Source organism: Hyla sarda, chromosome 4, assembly GCF_029499605.1.
Source record: "Hyla sarda isolate aHylSar1 chromosome 4, aHylSar1.hap1, whole genome shotgun sequence".
Lineage (NCBI taxonomy): Eukaryota > Metazoa > Chordata > Amphibia > Anura > Hylidae > Hyla > Hyla sarda.
Genome location: NC_079192.1, coordinates 402,896,302 through 402,918,435, shown reverse-complemented (window position 1 = coordinate 402,918,435; position 22,134 = coordinate 402,896,302). Strand labels below are relative to the sequence as shown.

Sequence of the window (22,134 nt, the reverse complement as noted above, 5' to 3'; positions counted from 1 at the left end):
CGTCTTACAGGATCTCATAGTTCCCAAGAGCCTCTATAGGGGGGACTTTATTCCACTTGGGGTCGGGGATCTCGCCATTCGGAACAACGATATTCAAGATGTCATTGATCAGGTTGTACTTCAGGATACGGTCGTTGGCCGTGCTGGACGTGAGGGACGGAGACGCGTTCACCTGTCAGGTACAGAGACAAGCAAAAATGTTATAGGGGGTAATCCTATAGATCCTTACATGCAATCCTATAGATCCTTACATGCAATCCTATAGATCCTTACATACAATCCTATAGACCCTTACATGCAATCCTATAGACCCTTACATGTAATCCTATAGATCCTTACATACAATCCTATAGACCCTTACATACATTCCTATAGATCCTTACATGCAATCCTATAGACCCTTACATGTAATCCTATAGATCCTTACATGCAATCCTATAGATCCTTACATGCAATCCTATAGATCCTTACATGCAATCCTATAGATCCTTACATGCAATCCTATAGATCCTTACATGCAATCCTATAGATCCTTACATGCAATCCTATAGATCCTTACATACAATCCTATAGATCCTTACATACAATCCTATAGATCCTTACATGCAATCGTATAGATCCTAACATGCAATCTTATAGATCCTTACATACAATCCTATAGATCCTTACATGCAATCCTATAGATCCTTACATGCAATCCTATAGATCATTACATGCAATCCTATAGACCCTCACATGCAATCCTATAGATCCTTACATGCAATCCTATAGATCCTTACATGCAAGCCTATAGATCCTTACATACAATCCTATAGATCCTTACATACAATCCTATAGATCCTTACATACAATCCTATAGATCCTTACATACAATCCTATATACAATCCCAAAGCTTAATATGCATTTTGCATTAGACCAGGGTTTTCCAAACAGCATGCCTCCAGCTGTTGCAAAACTACAACTCCCAGCATGCCCAGACAGCCAGAGGCTGTCCGGGCATGCTGGGAGTTGTAGTTTTGCAACAAGTCTGCATTGGTTTCCTCTTACTATGCTTCGCACTGAAGTCCTCAAATCCTATAGTGATTACCTACAAACAGAGCAACACCAGCGACCGGCTCCCAATGGATCAACTAAACTCGTCACATGACTGTGAGCAGCAGGTGTCCTACCCCACAGGGAAATCCGAGACCTGACAGCGCCACACGGAAAAACTGAACGCATGTTTGGGCTATTTCTATTATTATTCTTGGTGCCAAAATACCCTATAGCAGTGTTTCCCTAACAGGGTGTCTCCAGCTGTTGCAAAACTCCCAGCATGCATTGACAGTCAGTGGCTGTTTGGCAATACTGGGAGTTGTTATTATTCAACAGCTGGAGGCTCTGTTTTGGAAACAGTGCCGTACGAGACGTTTTATATACGGGTATATGTAGTGTTTTACTTTTTAATTTTGTGTAGTGTAGTGTTTGTAGGGTACATTCACACAGGCAGGGGTTTACAGTGAGTTTCTCACTGGGAGTTTAGGCTGCGGCGGAAAATTTTTCGCTTCTCAAACTTGCAGCAGAAAACTCGCTGTAAACCCCCGCCTGTGTGAATGTACACTCACATGGGGGGGGGGGGGAGGGGTCAAACCTTCAGCTGTTGCAAAACTACAACTCCCAGGATGCACTGACAGACCATACATGTTCGGAGTTGTAGTTTTGCAACAGTTGGAGGCACACTACTGCAACTCCCAGCATGCCCTTTGGTAGTTTGTGCATGCTGAGGGTTGTAGTTATGCAATTGCTGGAGGCACACTTTTTCATAGAAAAAATGTGCCTCCAGCTGTACACCCTTGGTCCTTAAGTACCAGGATGTCAGGGGGTACCCATACGCCCGTGGTCCTTAAGGGATTAGGGACCATGCCAATTTTCCTTGCCTTTTAATAGCCATTACTTTTTTATTTTTTTTCTTATTTTCAGCTACACACAGAAACCAGGTACTGCCCATCACCTGCCCAATACCATCCCTACAGTGATCATGGTGGGGGCAGCCTCATGTCTGGGGGAAACCAGGCACTGCCCAATACCATTCCTACAGTGATCATGGTGGGGGCAGCATCATGTCTGGAGGAAACCAGGCACTGCCCAATACCATTCCTACAGTGATCATGGTGGGGGCAGCATCATGTCTGGAGGAAACCAGGCACTGCCCATCACCTGCCCAATACCATCCCTACAGTGATCATGGTGGGGGCAGCATCATGTCTGGAGGAAACCAGGCACTGCCCATCACCTGCCCAATACCATCCCTACAGTGATCATGGTGGGGGCAGCATCATGTCTGGAGGAAACCAGACACTGCCCATCACCTGCCCAATACCATCCCTACAGTGATCATGGTGGGGGCAGCATCATGTCTGGAGGAAACCAGGCACTGCCCATCACCTGCCCAATACCATCCCTACAGTGATCATGGTGGGGGCAGCATCATGTCTGGAGGAAACCAGACACTGCCCATCACCTGCCCAATACCATCCCTACAGTGATCATGGTGGGGAAGAGCTCTGGACCTCAGACTGGGCTGAAGACTTACATTCCAACAAGACAATGGGGAGATTTATGAAAACCTGTCCAGAGGAAAAGTTGCCCTGTTGCCCATAGCAACCAATCAGATGGCTTCTTTCATTTTTAACAAGGCCGCTGCAAAATGAAAGAAGCAATCTGATTGGTTGCTATGAGCTACTGCACAGGTTTTGATCAATCTCCCCCAATGACCCTAAGCACAGGAGCGGCTTGGTGGTTTAGCTGCTAATTCTATACTTATTATAATGATAATCTGCTCTCTATTCTATGTTTTTATGTTGTTGTTTATGCAACTCATCGAATTATGCTGAGCTGCAGTGTAAAGCATGGTGGATAGAGAGAGCCGCAGCCTGCGCATCTTGAGTAAAGTTGTTTTTTTGTATTATCTCAGACCTATTTTAGGCGGCTTAGTTTCATTGAGGAAGCAGTGAAGCTCGATACATGAAACATGTCGCTTTGAGATCAGCAGAGAGGAAACCAGGGGACTTCTTGCAGGGTGAAGAATTTGAAGGGGAAGTTCAAGTCTCCATCTGTCACCCACGTCAGATCTCTCATCTGAAAGAGTGAGTGTCCACGCTTCAACGTTGTTGTGTCGCATCTCAGGCCACGCCCCTTCCCTCTAAACCACACCCCCTTGCTGACAAGGCACAGAGCGCGGGGTGGACGTCTTATCATTTGTGTTAGAATTTGCACAATTTTTCTTTTCATTTGGAAAGTTTTCAGGTGAGGCTCTTTTTTAATTTAACCCTTTAAAGGGGTACTCCGCTGCTCAGCGTTTGGAACAAACTGTTCCGAACGCTGGAGCTAGTGACGTCATATCCCCGCCCCCTCAATGCAACTCTATGGGAGGGGGCGTGACAGCCGTCACGCCCCCTCCCATAGACTTGCATTGAGGGGGTGGGGTGTGACATCATGAGGGGGCGGGGATATGACGTCACGAGCTCCCAGCGCCGACTCCAGCGTTCGGACAGTACCCCTTTAAAGCTGTCACACCCCCTCACATAGACTTTCATCCAGGGGCGGGGTGTGACATCACACGGGGCGGAGTCGTGACGTCACGATCTTCCGTCCCGGTGGTCGAGATAGGGACCTCCAGCGGTTCCGAAAGCCGCTATAGGTGGGTGTTGCATGGTAGATCCAGGGGTCCCCTATGCAGTGGGACCCCGGCGATCTGACATCTTATCCCCTTTTTTTGGGGGGGGGGGGGGGGGGGGGATTGAAAAGAAAAATGCAGTTTTGCTACTTTTGGGGGGTTTCATTTCTATGCAGTGCACTTTATGGTAAAACTGACATGCTATTGTTATTCTGAGGGTGAATTTAAAGGGATACTCCAGTGGAAAATAATTTATTTTAAATCAATAGATTTGTAAATTACCTCTATTTAAAAATCTTAATCCTTCCAGTACTTATCAGCTGCTGTATGCTCCACAGGAAGTTCTTTTTGAATTTCTTTTCAGTCTGACCACAGTGCTCTCTGCTGACACCTCTGTCCATGTCAGGAACTGTCCAGAGTAGGAGCAAATCTCCATAGCAAACCTCTCCTGCTCTGGACAGTTCCTGACATGGACAGAGGTGTCAGCAGAGAGCACTGTGGTCAGACTGAAAGGAAATTCAAAAAGAAAAGAGTATACAACAGCTGATAAGTACTGGAGGGATTAAGATTTTTTTTTAATAGAAGTAATTTACTAATTTGTATAACTTTCTGGCACCAGTTGATTTTAAATAATTTTTTTCCACCGGAGTACCCCTTTAAATTAAAATGATACCCATGTTGATATAGTTCTTTTACTATTTCACAATTTTTTTTATTTTAATAAGTCAAACTTTATTAACAAAATGAGTATGCTTAAAATTTCCTTATTCTGATCCCTATAACTTTTTTTTTCTTTTTCTGTATACATGGCTGTATGAGGGCAAATTTTTTTGTGCCATGATAGCATTTATCGCCACCATTTTAGTTTTTAAGGGACATTTTGATCACCTTTATTTTCTTTTTTTCTGATATACAACATCACCCAAAAAAATCTATTTTCTGCTGTATGGTATTTTTTACGCTTTTCACATATATTACCGTATATATATTTTAATAGTTTGGATATCAGATTTGGTTATTTTTATTTTATTTGTAAATTTAGACATTATGCTCGGAAATTCCGGCACAGCAGAATCCTATTGCTGTCGATAGGATTCCGCTGCACAGTGCTCATTCTTTAGGCTTACATTACCGTCTATGGGGAAGGGCCATAGACGGCAATGTTCAGTCGGTACCAGCCACCTTTGTAATCTCCGTCCAGAATTGTTCTGGCCGTAGATTCCTTAGTATAAACCTAGTCTAAAAGTTTCATCAAAAGGCCCCGGGTACTGCGATTAATCTCCCCCTCCCCCCCTGCTTTTATACTGCAGCAAGTGACACGTAATGTCACATGATCTGTTACATTGGACATGTAGAATCGGTGGAAGATTTTTTTTACTCATCAAAAAAAGGCTGAAATGGAAAGAGGAAGTTGGTCACAGACCGCTAGTAAAGTGTATGAAGGCCTTTGCATTGAGGTTTCTTATAACAATAGAACCTATACATGGGCTCCGGCTGATGTGGTATGGAAACATCTTACTGCTCCAAAATGTCTTTATATAGAGCAGGAAAGATGTTAAAGGGGTATTCCAGGAAACTATTTTATATACGGTATATATATATATATATATATATATATATATATATATATATCTCAACTGGCTCCAGAAAGTTAAACAGATTTGTAAATTACTACTATTAAAAAATCTTAATCCTTCCAATAATTATCAGCTGCTGAAGTTGAGTTGATCTTTTCTGTCTGGCAACAGTGCTCTCTGCTGACACCTCTGCTTGTCTCGGGAACTGCACAGAGTAGAAGAGGTTTGCTATGGGGATTTGCTTCTACTCTCGACAGTTCCCGAGACACATGTCATCAGAGAGCACTTAGACAGAAAAGAACAACTCAACTTCAGCAGCTCATAAGTACTGAAAGCATTAAGATTTTTTTAATAGAAGTAATATACAAATCTGTTTAACTTTCTGGAGACAGTTGATATATAAAAAAAGAAATAAAGTTTTTTCCTGGATAACCCCTTTAATAAAGATCTAAGACTTTGTTGTTCGAGCCACTAGCTTCAATTTAGTAAAACTGAAACGATCAGCTTTAGATCTATAGAGATCCTGGTATTGTTCTATTTCCCTATAGCACCACCACTGGAGAAATTAAGTATTACATGTTGTCAATTTAAAAGGGGAACTCCCCCTGATTTTTATTTTTTATTTTAATCAACTGGTGCCAGCAAGTTAAACAGATTTGTAAATTACTTCTATTAAAAAATCTTAACCCTTCCAGTACTTATCAGCTGCTGAATACTACAGAGGAAATTCTTTTCTTTTTGAATGTCCTTTCTGTCTGACCACACTGCTCTCTGCTGACACCTCTGTCCATTTTAAGAACTGTCCAGAGCAAGAGAGGTTTACTATGGGGATTTGCTTCTACTTAGGACAGTTTCTAAAATGGACAGAGGTGTCAGTAGAGAGCACTGTGCTCAGACAGAAAGGAAATTCAAAAAGAAAAGACCTTCCTCTGGAACATAAAACAGCTGATAAGTAAGGGTAGGGTTAAGATTTTTACAAAGTAAGTCATTTACTAATTTGTTTAACTTTCTGGCACCAGTTGATTTAAAAAAATAAAAAATAAAATAAAAAGACCAGGGTGTCTCCAGCTGTTGCAAAACTACAACTCCCAGCATGCCCGGACAGCCAAAGGCTGTCCGGGCATGCTGGAAGTTGTAGTTTTGCAACAGGTGGAGGCATCCTGGTTGGGAAACAATGGCTGAAAGAGTACTTGTCATGATCTTGATACATTTTATAATCCTCCCAGTTCAATGTACCCATCATGATAAACCACCCCCTGCCTTTATTTTTAGTATTTTTTAGTTTTCTACCTTGATATTGTTCTGTATTTTCTGCTCAGTCTCAGTCAGATTCACAGACTGGGAAGGGGCGTTCCCCAGCAGGCGTGACATCATCTGAAGCCATACAGGGGAGAACTTCCTCTCCCACTCTGCTACACACAGCCCAGAGCAGTTCAGTGTGAGATGAGCTATGGTTGGCTAAGGCTGCACACACACCCCTCAGCACTCCAGACTGCATTTCCTGATTTTGGACTTCTGCCAGGCCAGCAGGAGTCCAAAATCTGTGCAAGAGATGGGGGGAAATGTGCTCTGGACAAGTAGGGAGACACCTAGTGGAAGCTCTTTTCTTTTGTTAACACAAATAAAACATAGAAAACTTCATTTTTTTAAACAAAGCACATTAGAAAGATATTTTAATTACCATAAGGAGTGCAATAGCAAAAATTAGTTTTAATGACAATGCCCATTTAAGCAATGGAATACCCCTTTAACTACATTCACATGAGTGTTGAGCTCTAAAGCAGGTGTGAACTCAGCCTAAGTAGTACATTTTCGACAAATTAAAAAAAAAAAAAAAAATCCCATTATATTTTTGAAATGACACAAAAAATCTTACATTTTGTCAGTTAATTAAGGAGGCCACTCACCTCGATTAGCCACGGCTTCAGCTTGTCGTCTATGATGATATCATAGCCATAACACTCGAAGCAATGCTTGTCATTATTCATCACCGGCTACAAGAAGATAAAAAATTTAAATTTATAAATAAATAAAAAGTTACATGTAAAATATATTTAAGACGAAAGGAAATGAGCGATTAAAGATATATATACAAGTTTTTTTTTTAAAACAGTGCCACACCTGGTTGTGTGTGGTATTACAACTCAGCTCCATTCACATGAGTAGAACTGACCTGCAATACCAAACACAACCTGAGGACATTGAGGAAGATTTATTATTTAGTTTACCTCTTTTTCTTGTGCATTTTTGGCGCAAAAATTTGCACAGTGACTTTCATTGCGTCTTTTTTGATAGAGCAAAAAGCACGTACTCTATTTTTTTGTGTATTGTGGAATGCATTCTACATTGGATACTAATTTATCATGTGCGTTTTATTTTTTTGTTTAGACAAATTTTTTTGTGCAAATACGTTTTTTTTTTACGCAAAAATTCACCACCAAAAAGGACACGTAGGAAAGTGTTCTACCAAGACAGCCGGGGGGATGCAGGAGCCGTCCCTCAACAGAGTCTGTCCCATGATGGGAGTAGTTGTAGAACCGCAGTGCTGAGAGATGGCAGTTGCACATCCCTCCCCGGCTGTGGGACTATTTTGGGACAGTTAGGACTACTACTTCCATCATGGACAGACTCTGCCCATGATGGAAGTTATAGTACAGGGACTGAGGGGCAGATCGCATCGGGTCATCCTCCACAGACCCGCTGCGATCTGCATTTATTAACTGTACAAGCCGGCGGCACAAGCGGCTCCACTGCGCTCCCCCCCGGTTGCTGTATACAGCTCACATAATTCATGATCCCCGCCGCCGGGAGACAGGAGCTCTGATTGGTGAGTAGCTATTGGAGCACAGTGTAACATAGTGACATAGGGGGGAGATTTATCAAAACCTGTCCAGAGGAAAAGTTGCCCAGTTGCCCATAGCAACCAATCAAGATCGCTTCTTTCATTTGAAAGAAGCGATCTGATTGGTTGCTATGGGCAACTGGGCAACTTTTCCTCTGGACAGGTTTTGATAAATCTCCCCCATAGTTCATAAGGTTGAAAAAAGACCAGAGTCCATCACGTTCAATCTATAACCCTAATGAGTCCCTACGGAGTTGATCCAGGGGAAGACAAAAAACCCTCATACTAGAGGTAAAAATTCCTTCCCGACTCCAAATATGGCATCAGAATAAATCCCTGGATCAATGTTCTGTCCCTATAAATCTAGTTTACATAACCTGTAATGTTATTATTCTCCAAAAATACATCCAGACCCCTTTTAAATTCTTTTACAGAGTTCCCCATGACCATCTCCTCCGGGAGAGAATTCCCCAGTCTCACTGCTCTTACAGTAAAGAACCCCCGTCTGTGCTGGTGAAGAAACCTTCTTTCCTCTAGATGTAGAGGATGCCCCCTTGTTATAGATACAGTTCTGGGTATAAATAGATCATGGGAGAGATCTCTGTACTGTCCCCTGATATATTTATACATAGTTATTAGGTCGCCCCTAAGCCTTCTTTATTCTCAACTAAATAACCCTAATTCTGATAATCTTTCTGGGTACTGTAGTCCTCACATTCCCCGTATTACTCTGGTTGCCCGTCTTTGAACCCTCTTTAGCTCCACTATATCTTTCTTGTACACTGGTGCCCAGTACTGTACACAGTATTCTATGTGTGGTCTGACTAGTGACTTGTACAGCGGTAGAATTATTTATTTGTCGTAGGCATCTATGTCCCTATTGATGCCCCCCATGATTTTATTTGCCTTGGCAGCAGCTGCCCGACACTGGTCACTACAGCTAAATTTACTGTTAACTAAGACTCCTAAGTCCTTTTCCATGTCAGTCATCCCAAGTGTTCTCCCATTTAATACATAACCCCAGCCCAGATTTTTCTTCCCCATGTGCATTACCTTACATTTATCAGTGTTGAACCTCATCTGCCACTTCCCAGCCCAAACCTCCAACCTATCCAGATCCATTTGTAACAGTGCACTGTTGTTAACTTAATAAATGCGGATCGCAGCAGGTCTCTGGAGAATGACCTGCTGCAATCTGCACCTCAGCCCCTGGACTATAACTCCCATCATGGACAACTCCATGATGGGAGTAGTAGTCCTAAAAGTCCCGCAGCAGGGGGATGTGCAAGTGCCATCCCTTAGCGCTGCGGTACTACAACTATTCCCATCATGGGACAGACTCTGTCCCATGATGGGAGTAGTAGTCTAAGGACAGAGGGACAGATCCAAAGGGGGTCTCACTACTGAGACCTTTAATGCTCCGTCCCCTAGTGATGACGTCATTAGGGGGCGGAGCGACACAGTCCAGGCGTGACTCTGTTCTCATTATGGGTTTTGCATAATGGGAACAGAGCCTTTCTGGCAGTGTGTTCCCAAACAGGGAGACTCCAGCTGTTGCTTAACTACAGACCCCTATGATGGGAGTTGTAGTTTAGCAACAATTGGAGGCTCCCTGTTTAGAAACACGCTGCATTATGTGCACTCTCCCCAGGGGAGAGCGCCGAAAATGTACTAACCCATATTTCTTGTTTTTCTTTTCTTCTCATTTCAGATACATGAATGCGGAGGACTACTTCAGATTCGGTGGACTGCGACGATGACCAGCATTTTTTTTTATTTCAACAAAATGGTTAACGAGGGCTGTGGTGGAGTGTTGTTTTTTGAATTTTTTTTTTCAATGTGTTGTGTTTTTTATATTTTAATTTCCAGGCTTAGTAGTGGAAGCAGTCTTATAGACGGAATCCATTACTATGCCAGGGCTTAGCGTTAGCCCAAAAAACAGCTAGCGCTAACCCCCAATTACTATTCCCATACCCACCGCCACAGAAGTGCCGGTAGAGCTGGTATCAACAGGCCCCGAGTGTCAAAAATGGCGCTCCTGGGCCTAGGCGGTAACAGGCTGGCGTTATTTAGGCTGGGGAGGGCCAGTAACAATGGTCTTAACCCACCCTGGTAACACAGGCTGTTGCTGCTTGGTTGGTATCTGGCTGATACCGAAAATAGGGGGAACCCTATGCATTTTTTTTCTTTTTAATAAAAAAAAAAAACGTGTGTGGTTCCCCCATTTTTTCCATTATCAGCCAGATACCAATTATGCATCAACAGCCTCTGTTACCAGGGTGGGCAAGGAGCATTATTACTGGCCCTCCCCAGCCTAAATAACGCCAGCCTGTTACCGCCTATGCCTAGGAGCGCCACTTTTGACACTCCGGGCCTGTTGCACAAGTATGGTAAATTTGGTGCAATTGGACCACATTTAGATCAACCAAAACGATCTACAAAAAACTTCTACCTACACCAACATTGATAAATATCCCCCATTGTTTCTAGACTAAAGCAGCTCTGTTTTTTTATTTCTAAGTAACCCCTTTAAATGTGGAGTAATATCCCTGTACGGATCTGACAGATATTCTTCACTGATTGGACTCCTAAGTAGATAGGGGTAAGTTCACATTATGTGCAGTTTTGATGCGTTTTCTTATTCAAAGTGTGTGTTTTAAGAGAAATTTTGCACTCTTTTTAAAAAAAAAATGTTTTACTGCATTTTCGCTGTTTTTGCTGCGATTTTCCAGAGAGCGGTAACAATGACACAATGTGCACAATCTAAGTAAAAAAAAAAGCTAAATTTTTACATTATTTTGCAATCATGGTGGAAACAGAAGAAACACAGCAAAATGTGTGAAGATTTGCCTCTGTGGAGGTGTGTATTTACTATATATCCTGATCCCATAGATATAGCAGCAGTATAAAGATAGAGCTAGAGGAGAGGTGTAACTAACATATATTCTGATCCCATATTAATAGCAGCAGTAGTATACAGATAGAGCCTGAGGGGAGATGTATAACTACTATATATCTTGATCCTATAGAGACAGCAGCAGCAGTATACAGATAGAGCTGGAAGAGAGGTGTATAACTATTATATATCCTGATCCCATAGAGATAGCAGCAGTATACAGATAGAGCTGGATGGGAGGTGTATAACTACTATATAGACTGATACCATAGAGATAGCAGCAGTAGTATACAGATAGAGCCTGAGGGGAGATGTATAACTACTATATATATCTTTTTCCCATAGAGATAGTAGCAGTATACAGATAGAGATGGGAGGGGAGGTGTATAACTACCATATCGACTGATACCATAGATATAGCAGCAGTAAGAAGACAGAGCCTGGAGGGAAAAGGGGGTTGTACTATATATCCTGATTTCATAGAGATAGCGCAGCAGTATACAGATCGAGGTGGAGGGGAGATGTATAACTACTATATATCCCTATCCCATAGAGATAGCAGCAGTACACAGATAGAGATTGGAAGGGAGGTGTATAACTTCTATGTATCCTGATCTTAGCGATAGCATCAGCAGTATACAGATAGAGCTGGGAGGGGTCCGTTTTCTAGGAGTGATCTAATAGGTGATTATGTCGTCCTGTAGTTCACAGAATGTCAGCTGACTGAATTTACAAGTCATGCAAAGAAGCCAAAAGACTGGAAAGCAACAGTGAGTAGTAAAGCACTAATACCGTAAAACTATTAACTGGTCCCTGTCTCCATATCCTGCTGCTATGGACGGGGCAAGGGTGGGGCAAAAAAGGCTACAAAAGTTCCTATTTTATTAGCTGGATTTTTTACAATATAATTGTGCGGTTGCCTTTTACAGTCTGACTTTTCCTTCTGCCCTGAACGAACCTTCAAAGGGCTGCGGCTCCTCGTGTAATGTATGCAATGTGATCCCTGATATTACTCGCCCCAGACCATAAAACGGGTCATGTGCAGCGCTGACTAACACTTGTTACTAGCTAAGAAAGATAAGAGCCTATATCAGTGTTATTATTCCCCAGCGGGTAATAAAGGAGGGTGTCAGCGGAGGGTTATTAAAGGGGTACTCCGGGGGAAAACTTTTTTTTATTTTTTTTTTTTAAATCAACTGGTGCCAGAAAGTTAAGCAGATTTGTAAATGACTTCTATTAAAAAATCTTAATCCTTCCAGTACTTATTAGCTGCTGAATGCTACAGAGGAAATTATTATCTTTTTGGAACACAGAGCTCTCTGCTGACATCACGAGCACAGTGCTCTCTGCTGACATCTTTGTCCATTTTAGGAACTGTCCAGAGCAGTATGTGTTTGCTATTGGGATTTTCTCCTATTCTGGACAGTTCCTAAAATGGACAGAGATGTCAGCAGAGAGTTCTGTGTTCCAAAAAGAAAATAATTTCTTCTGTAGTATTCAGCAGCTAATAAGTACTGGAAGGAGTAAGATTTTTTAATAGAAGTAATTTACAAATCTGGCACCAGTTGATAAAAAAAAAAAAAAAAAAAAGTTTTCTGCCGGAGTACCCCTTTAAAAGGAGTACTCCGACCCTAATACATCTTATCCCAATCCAAAGGATAGGGGATAAGATGTGAGATCGCAGGGGGCCCGCGCTGGGGACCCCGCAATCTGTCATTCAGCACCCACCTTTACGAGCTCTCCGCAGCGCAGTGTGACAACCACAGGGCCGGAGTATGGTGACGTCACGACTCCGCCCCCGTGTGATGTTACTCCCCGCCCCCTCAATGCAAGTCTATGGGAGGGGGCGTGACGTCCGTCACGCCCCCTCCCATAGACTTGCATTGAGGGGGCGGGGCGTGATGTCACACGGGGGAGGAGTCGTGACATCACCATACTCCGGCCCCTCCAGCGGCGGGACCCCCGCGATCAGACATCTTATCCCCTTATCCTTTGGATAGGGGATAAGATGTATTAGGGCCGGAGTACCCCTTTAACCCTTCACAGGCTGGGCAGACCTTTGACATGAGGGCCAAGGATTCAGACTAGAAATGGTCAGACTATGGACGTCTCTGCTGCCAGCTGCTTTTCCTGGCATAACTCCACCAGACAAGAGATTGTGGTTAACACGCTAGACTGAAAACACCAAACCCTGCCGCTCCTAACCAGCGCCGTCTCCCTGGGGTTTGGGAAATGTTTATTTTCCGTCCGCAACTTGGGGCCAGACCGGATCAGATAATGAGCTGTAAAAATCGGAAAGAGTCAGTAGCCAAAGTAATAAAAGTATAGTCCAATGTTTAAGTATGTTTCCAGGTATTGTTCCCTGTTATCTGCCATTTCACACTGCCGGCCTGTCTGTAGTGTTCAATACTGTAACTGGGTAGCATTTAATTACTGTATTGCTGTAACTGGATCATGTGATCACCTGTCTGACCCACAGAAAATCACTGTGCTTAAAGGGGTACTCCGGTGAAAAACTTTTTTTTTTTTTTTTTTTTTTTTAAATCAACTGGTGCCAGAAAGTTAAACAGATTTGTAAATTACTTCTATTAAAAATTCTTAATCCTTCCTGTACTTATTAGCTGCTGAATACTACAGCAGAAATTCTTTTCTTTTTGAAACACAGAGCTCTCTGCTGACATCACGACCACAGTGCTCTCTGCTGACATCTCTGTCCATTTTAGGAACTGTCCAAAACAGCATATGTTTGCTATGGGGATTTCACACGGGACAGTTCCTAAAATGGACAGAGATGTCAGCAGAGAGCACTGTGCTCATGATGTCAGCAGAGAGCTCTGTGTTCCAAAAAGAAAACCATTTCCTCTGTAGTATTCAGCAGCTAATAAGGACTGGAAGGATTAAGATTTTTTAATAAAAGTAATTTACAAATATGTTTAACTTTTTGGCACCAGTTGATTTAAAAGAAAAAAGGTTTTCACCGGAGTATCCCTTCAATGTGCAAGAGGAAGTGATTAGCTGTGGGTCAGCTGACTTCCTGGGAACTAATCCTAGCTCTTTGACCCCTCCTCTCTAGGCTCTATCTGTATACTGCTGCTGTTATCTCTATATGATTAGGATAAACATTAGTTATACACCAGCTCTATCTGTATACTGCTGTTGCTATCTCTATGGGATCACTCTATGGGATCAGGATATACAGTAGTTATACACTTCCCCTCCCAGCTCTATCTGTATACTGCTGCTGTTATCTCTATATGATTAGGATAAACATTAGTTATACACCAGCTCTATTTGTATACTGCTGTTGCTATCTCTATGGGATCACTCTATGGGATCAGGATATACAGTAGTTATACACTTCCCCTCCCAGCTCTATCTGTATACTGCTGCTATCTCTAAGGAATCAGATAAATAGTTGTTATACACTTCCCCTCCCAGGTCTATCTGTATACTGCTGCTATCTCTATATGATTAGGATAAACATTAGTTATACACCCCCTCTCCAGCTGTATCTGTATATTGCTGCTGCTATCTCTATGGGATCAGGATATACAGTAGTTATACACTTCCGCTCCCAGCTCTATCTGTATACTGCTGCTGCTATCTCTATGGGATCAGGATATATAGTGGTTAAACGCCTTTCCTCCTGCTCTATCTCTATGGGATCAGGATATATAGTGGTTAAACGCCTTTCCTCCTGCTCTATCTGTATACTGCTGCTGCTATCTCTATGGGATCAGGATATATAGTGGCTATACGCCTTTCCTCTAGCTCTATCTGTATACTGCTGCTGGTATCTCTATGGAATCGGGACATACAGTGGTTATACGCCTTTCCTCCAGCTCTATCTGTATACTGCTGCTGGTATCTCTATGGAATCGGGACATACAGTGGTTATACACCTCTCCTGAGGCTCTATCTGTATACTGCTGCTGGTATCTCTATGGAATCAGGACATACAGTGGTTATACACCTTTCCTCTAGCTCTATCTGTATACTGCTGCTGGTATCTCTATGGAATCGGGACATACAGTGGTTATACGCCTTTCCTCTAGCTCTATCTGTATATTGCTGCTGGTATCTCTATGGAATCGGGACATACAGTGGTTATACGCCTTTCCTCTAGCTCTATCTGTATACTGCTGCTGGTATCTCTATGGAATCGGGACATACAGTGGTTATACACCTCTCCTGAGGCTCTATCTGTATACTGCTGCTGGTATCTCTATGGAATCAGGACATACAGTGGTTATACACCTTTCCTCTAGCTCTATCTGTATACTGCTGCTGGTATCTCTATGGAATCGGGACATACAGTGGTTATACGCCTTTCCTCTAGCTCTATCTGTATATTGCTGCTGGTATCTCTATGGAATCGGGACATACAGTGGTTATACGCCTTTCCTCTAGCTCTATCTGTATACTGCTGCTGGTATCTCTATGGAATCGGGACATACAGTGGTTATACACCTCTCCTGAGGCTCTATCTGTATACTGCTGCTGGTATCTCTATGGAATCGGGACATACAGTGGTTATACACCTTTCTTCTAGCTCTATCTGTATACTGCTGCTGGTATCGCTATGGAATCGGGACATACAGTGGTTATACGCCTTTCTTCTAGCTCTATCTGTATACTGCTGCTGGTATCTCTATGGAATCGGGACATACAGTGGTTATACGCCTTTCCTCTAGCTCTATCTGTATACTGCTGCTGGTATCTCTATGGAATCGGGACATACAGTGGTTATACGCCTTTCTTCTAGCTCTATCTGTATACTGCTGCTGGTATCTCTATGGAATCGGGACACACAGTGGTTATACGCCTTTCCTCTAGCTCTATCTGTATACTGCTGCTGGTATCTCTATGGAATCGGGACATACAGTGGTTATACGCCTTTCCTCTAGCTCTATCTGTATACTGCTGCTGGTATCTCTATGGAATCGGGACATACAGTGGTTATACACCTCTCCTGAGGCTCTATCTGTATACTGCTGCTGGTATCTCTATGGGATCGGGACATACAGTGGTTATACACCTCTCCTGAGGCTCTATCTGTATACTGCTGCTGGTATCTCTATGAGATCAGGATATGTAGTAGTAATAAACCTCCCCTGGGGCTGTGTACACACCGTACATTTTTGCAGGGTTGCTTTCTGTTTTCGTCTTGATTTTTTTCCAACACTGTGGCAAGAATGGTGCCATTTACCATAATTACGAAAATCTTGGTAAATAAATGTAATTTTTACAGTAATTTATACCACAGCAAAATGTGACATCTTTACGATGCGCCTCATTTGTTATTATAGGTCAAATTACCTTCACCTCATTGGAATATTTCTCTAAAAAGGCACTTTAAAGGATTAATGCAACGAAACACCACTTTGTCCTCATCCGCAGGATCGGGGATAAGTGTCTGATCTTGGGGGGGGGTCCGCCGGCTGGGACCCCCACGATCTCCTGCACGGCGCCCTGCTCTCCGCACAAAGCAGTAGTCAACATGCCCCCTCCATATATCTCTATGGGAGAGAAGATACACTAACGCTGTATCTCTGGCTCATCCACAGAAACGCATGGATGGAGCATGACGGCCGCCGCTTTGTGTGGGGGACATCACAGCTTCGTGCATAGGGGATAAGTGGTCTTACACTGCAGTACTCCTTTACATAAGAAACCGCATAACAACTGCACATAATGTGAACTGACCACAATCCACTTATGAGTCTCAGAAGTTAAAAGGGTACTCCAGTGGAAAACTTTTTTTTTTTTTAAATGAACTGAGGCCAGAAAGTTAAACAGATTTGTTAAATTACTTCTATTAAAAAATCTTTACCCTTCCAGTACTTATTAGCAGCTGTATGCTACAGAGGAAATTTTTTTCTTTTTGAATTTCTTTTTTGTCTTGTCCACAGTACTCTCTGCTGACACCTCTGTCCATGTCAGGAACTGTCCAGAGCAGCAAAGGTTTGCTATGGGGATTTCGGTGGAAAACATATATATATTTTTTTTTTTTTTTATGGAGTAACCCTTTAAGGTTCTACTGGAGTCCGGCCATGTGATTAGGTCAGTCTTATTAGGTTAATTGCAGTGATTATACTCCACCAACTCTGGCTGCAAAGCCAGAGGAATCATGGGAAATGGAGGCAGCAGTAGAAAATCTTTCCTGTTCTGAAAAAGAGTCAAGATGGCTGAAAACCCCATGCCTGCCACATCAGCTAAAACAGGTAAGCACAAGGCATACACAAGATTCTCTACATAATTTTTTTTAAATGATCTGCTGCTATTATCTTGCTATGCCCTTTAGAGACCTTGTGGAGTCCAGGACTTTGATGGGTCAGATCTGTCTTGGCGGCATGATGGCAACTACAAAAATTATGCTGCTGGTTTTGAATGTTAAAGGGGTACTCCAGTGGAAAACTTTTTTTTTTTTTTTTAATCAACTGGTGCGAAAAAGTTGAACAGATTTGTAAATTACTTCTATTAAAAAATCTTAATCCTTCCTGTACTTATCAGCTGCTGAATACTACAGAGGAAATTATTTATTTTTGGAACACAGAGCTCTCTGCTGACATCTCTGTCCATTTTAGGAACTGTCCAGAGCAGCATATGTTTGCTATGGGGATTTTCTCCTACTCTGGACAGTTCTTAAAAACGACAGAGATGTCAGCAGAGAGAACTGTGCTCGTGATGTCAGCAGAGAGCAATGTGTTCCAAAAAGAAAATAATTTCCTCTGTAGTATTCAGCAGCTAATAAGTACTGGAAGGATTAAGATTTTTTTATAGAAGTAATTTACAAATCTGTTTAACTTTCTGGCATCAGTTGATTTAAAAGAAAAAAAAAAAAGTTTTCCACCGGAGTACCCCTTTAAGGCTGATCGGTGTATATCATTAGACTCATATATACTTTAGGTCATGTTATAGGTTTCATTCTCCATTAAAGGGGTACTCCGCTGCTCAGCATTTGGAACAAACTGTTCAAAACGCTGGATCCGGAGGCTCGTGACGGCTGTCACGCCCCCCCCCCATAGACTTGCACAGCGTGGGCGGGGTGTGATTTCATGAAGAGGCGGGGCTATGACGTCACAAGCTCTCGGCATCCGCTCCAGCATTCTGAACAGTTTGTTCCAAACACTGAGCAGCGGAGTACCCCTTTAAACTCCATTTTCTCCCACAAATGGCCCCATGCTATGTACCTAACCCAGTGATTTGAAGCTTTTGTCTGAGATATGATCCAGACCCCCCGTTGTAATAGACTATAGACCCTGCACTTAGCTGTCTCCACTTACAGCAAACACATGTACGGAGGTTACAGGTAACCACATAAACCCGTGGGCAGCTAAACTTGCTTGGCAGCTTATAATTATATTCTACATAGTATTTACCATCAACCGCATAAACCATCTATAATAATATTCTGGCGTCAGACTGAGCCGTATTCTTCCAGTGCGACAAACAAATGTACTACTAACTGCTGCCACCTGCTGTCTGTTCAGTGGTACTGCGTTACACATCATTTTTATCAATTGAGCTACATTACAACCAGTCGGTAGGCTAGGAAAGATAACGAAATGCGTTGGAGGCGAAGGGGGTTCTCTATCCATCATGGTTTTTATTGTGTGTATTCTTTATCATAGTCATTCATTTAATGTAACAAAACATTTGGTATTCGGTATTGTGGTGCGTACTGCACTTATAACTAAATAAGGGATATGGATGGTTGTTTGGCGACACATAAAGAAGGGGGAGGGGGGGAAGAGGTGCCATACACTTGGGCACTGCTTATCTCTGGGTTAAACAGTACCCACCATAGACTTTTAAGCAGATACAACCAGATGGGATCTACGGACATGAATGTAATGCCTAGTGTAGTGTTCGGCTGACATGTATGAGAGGGTATAAGAAACAAAAGAAATAAGAAAGAAAAAAAAAAAGAGAAATAAGAAAAAGAAAGAAAGAAATTGACATAGATAAATAGATATGGGAGATGTGGATAAATACAGTAAAATCTCCCTTAGCGGACACCTCCCAATAGGGGACAGTTTTTAATTCCCCAGCAGAGTCCCATAAGACGTAATGTATTTGCAGCCTCAGAATAGGGGACATTCCCAATAGTGGATGCGGACACACCCAATAGGGGACAAAACACTCCCAATAAGGGAACAACCAGGCTTATGTGCCGGCCCTACCTTGTACACAGGGCCACCGTCAGGGGGTACAGACAAAACTCAGTAAGGGGCCCAGGCTCCCAGGGGGCTCAGGCCCCCACTGCACCCCCCTGCAACAGCCCCAGCACAGAAGCAGAAGACCAGTGTTCAAACAGTGACCTCCTGCTTCTGTACGTCCGCCAGACACATTATTCACTCCCCACCCACTTCCCTGATCCCCCCTGTGCCAAATCATCCCCCCCTTTATTACCCCCCACACTACCTTATTTCCTATTGATCCCCCTGTGATATTTCATTCCCGCTTTATTACCCTCTGGGCAAATTCATCACCCCCTCTTTACCACCCCCTGTGCCACTTCATTCCCCCATTATTCCCGTGCTACCTTATAAAGAGGGGGTGATGAATTTACACAGGGGGTAATAAAGGGGTAATGAAATAGCACAGGGGGATCAAGGGGAAATTATGTGGCACAGGGGGTAATAAAGGGGGGGGTGAATTTAATGTAAGGGGGGGATAATTTGGCACGAGGCACATGGGGGAATAAGGTGACACAGGTTATAAAGGGGGATGAAACGATACGGGGGAGGGATAAGAGGTGATTAAACATCACTGGGAGATTGTACTATAATATTTAGCTTTTTATCATGTTTTATAGGTAATTACACTCTGGGGTGAGTACAGGACAGGATTCCGTCATTTAGAAAGATTTTTGAGCCTTTTTTCCCAGTAAGAGAAATCACTGAATATTGGACACTTTTTAATTCCCCGTGAGGGTCTGCTATTGAGATTCTACTGTAAATAGACAGATGGATAGATAGATACAGGCAAAGAGGTTCCGCAGCACTCCAAAATTATTCAAACAGTGGTTTATTATCCCATACAGAAAGTGATACAGAAAGTGCTGCGGAACCTCTTTGCCTGTATCTAACAGACAGATCGTGACCGGGACTGTGCTGACGGCACCCACCACACCATTGCATCATTTGGTTGTGCTGCTTATTACAACTTTACATAGATAGATATGAGATAGATAGATATGAGATAGATAGATATGAGATAGATAGATAGATATGAGATAGATAGATAGATAGATATGAGATAGATAGATAGATAGATGATAGATATGAGATAGATAGATATGAGATAGATAGATAGATAGATATGAGATAGATAAATATGAGATATTCCAAGGAAGATGCAGTGGCACTCAAATGATGAAAAAAGTGGATTATTTATTCATCTTGAATGTGAAATAAAGGCGACGTTTCGATTGTCTCACACCATCATTATCAAGCCAATAGATATGAGATAGATAGATAGATATGAGATGATAGATATGAGATAGATAGATATATATGAGATAGATAGATAGATATGAGATAGATAGATATGAGATAGATAGATATGAGATAGATAGATAGATAGATATATATGAGATAGATAGATATATATATGAGATAGATAGATATGAGATATTCCAAGGAAGATGCAGTGGCACTCAAATGATGAAAAAAGTGGATTATTTATTCATCTTGAATGTGAAATAAAGGCGACGTTTCGATGGTCTCACACCATCATTATCAAGCCAATAGATATGAGATAGATAGATAGATATGAGATGATAGATATGAGATAGATAGATAGATATATATGAGATAGATAGATAGATAGATATGAGATAGATAGATATAGATAGATAGATATGAGATATATATGAGATAGATAGATATATATGAGATAGATAGATATGAGATAGATATGAGATAGATAGATATAAGATAGATAGATATAAGATAGATAAATATAAGATAGATATGAGATAGATAGATAGATAGATATGAGATAGATAGATAGATATTAGATAGATAGATAGATAGATAGATATGAGAGATAGATAGGTAGATAGATATGAGATAGATATATATGAGATAGATATGAGATAGACAGATATGAGATAGATAGATAAATAGATAGATATGAGATAGATGAATGATAGACAATCAGACAGACCGATAGATATGAGATACAGTAGATGATAGATCTGGTACTATTTCTATTCACTCTCCTGGTTTATATTGTTGGTAGTAATGTGATTTTTCCCCTATAATGTGACCGGTCGCCCCCAGCAGTCTGATGCCGCTGGTATCCCAGCCCTGATAAGTGCCCGGCTCCGATGACTGACTCACCGCCACCGCCTTCAGGGACTGGACGATTATCCAGTGAATTTCATCAAACAGTTTATCAGTGACTTCCCGTCCTCTGGTGCTCTCCAGGTACAGACGCAAATTACTGACCGTCCATTTCCCACCGTGGACGTGATTGTAGTCGTCCTGGAAGAGAGAACAGCAACTAATAACCCAGCCAGAAGCTGCAGGCAAGATAGTAATGTAGTGGAAGAAGAATACACGGCACTACACACGGCACTGTGCTTGTAAAACATTCAGGCCTTACATATACACATATACATTCAGGCCTTATTTATATACATTATATATATATAAATGTATATATATTTATTTATATATAAATATATACACACACACAACATTTTTTATATATATCTTATGCAGGTCACCCTGCCACAAAAAGATCATTACAAGACCTGTGCAGGCGTTTTGTCCTATCTGGCCCCAATACATCGGCAGAAGATCCTTTAACCCCTTAAGGACCAAGCCTATTTTCACCTTAAGGACCAGGCCAATTTTATTTTTGTGTTTTCGTTTTTTCCTCCTCGCCTTCTAAAATCCATAACTCTTTTATATTTCCATCTACAGACCCTTACAAGGGCTTGTTTTTTGTGTGACCAATTGTACTTTGTAATGAAACCTCTCATTTTACCATAAAATGTATGGGGAACCGCCCCAAAAAATTTTTAGGGAGGAAATTTTAATGAAAACCACTATTTTGCACATTTTGGAGGGGTTTGTTTTCACACTGTACATTTTACGGTAAAAATGACATATGTTCTTTATTCTGTGGGTCAATACGATTAAAATG

General features: G+C 42.0%; 1 protein-coding gene across 4 annotated transcripts in view; it reads right to left on the bottom strand.

Annotated features, from left to right (window-relative positions):
• Nucleotides 1-22,134, bottom strand: part of TTLL1 (TTL family tubulin polyglutamylase complex subunit L1) — a 38,495-nt gene that overhangs the window by 2,887 nt on the left and 13,474 nt on the right. For all 4 annotated transcript variants that reach the window (XM_056517397.1, XM_056517399.1, XM_056517400.1 and 1 more), the window contains exons 7-9: nt 21,324-21,467; nt 7,141-7,227; nt 9-172 (exon numbers count right to left, since the gene is read on the bottom strand). In XM_056517397.1, the coding sequence (XP_056373372.1) occupies nt 9-172; nt 7,141-7,227; nt 21,324-21,467 (395 nt within the window). The remainder of the gene's footprint in view (nt 1-8; nt 173-7,140; nt 7,228-21,323; nt 21,468-22,134) is intronic.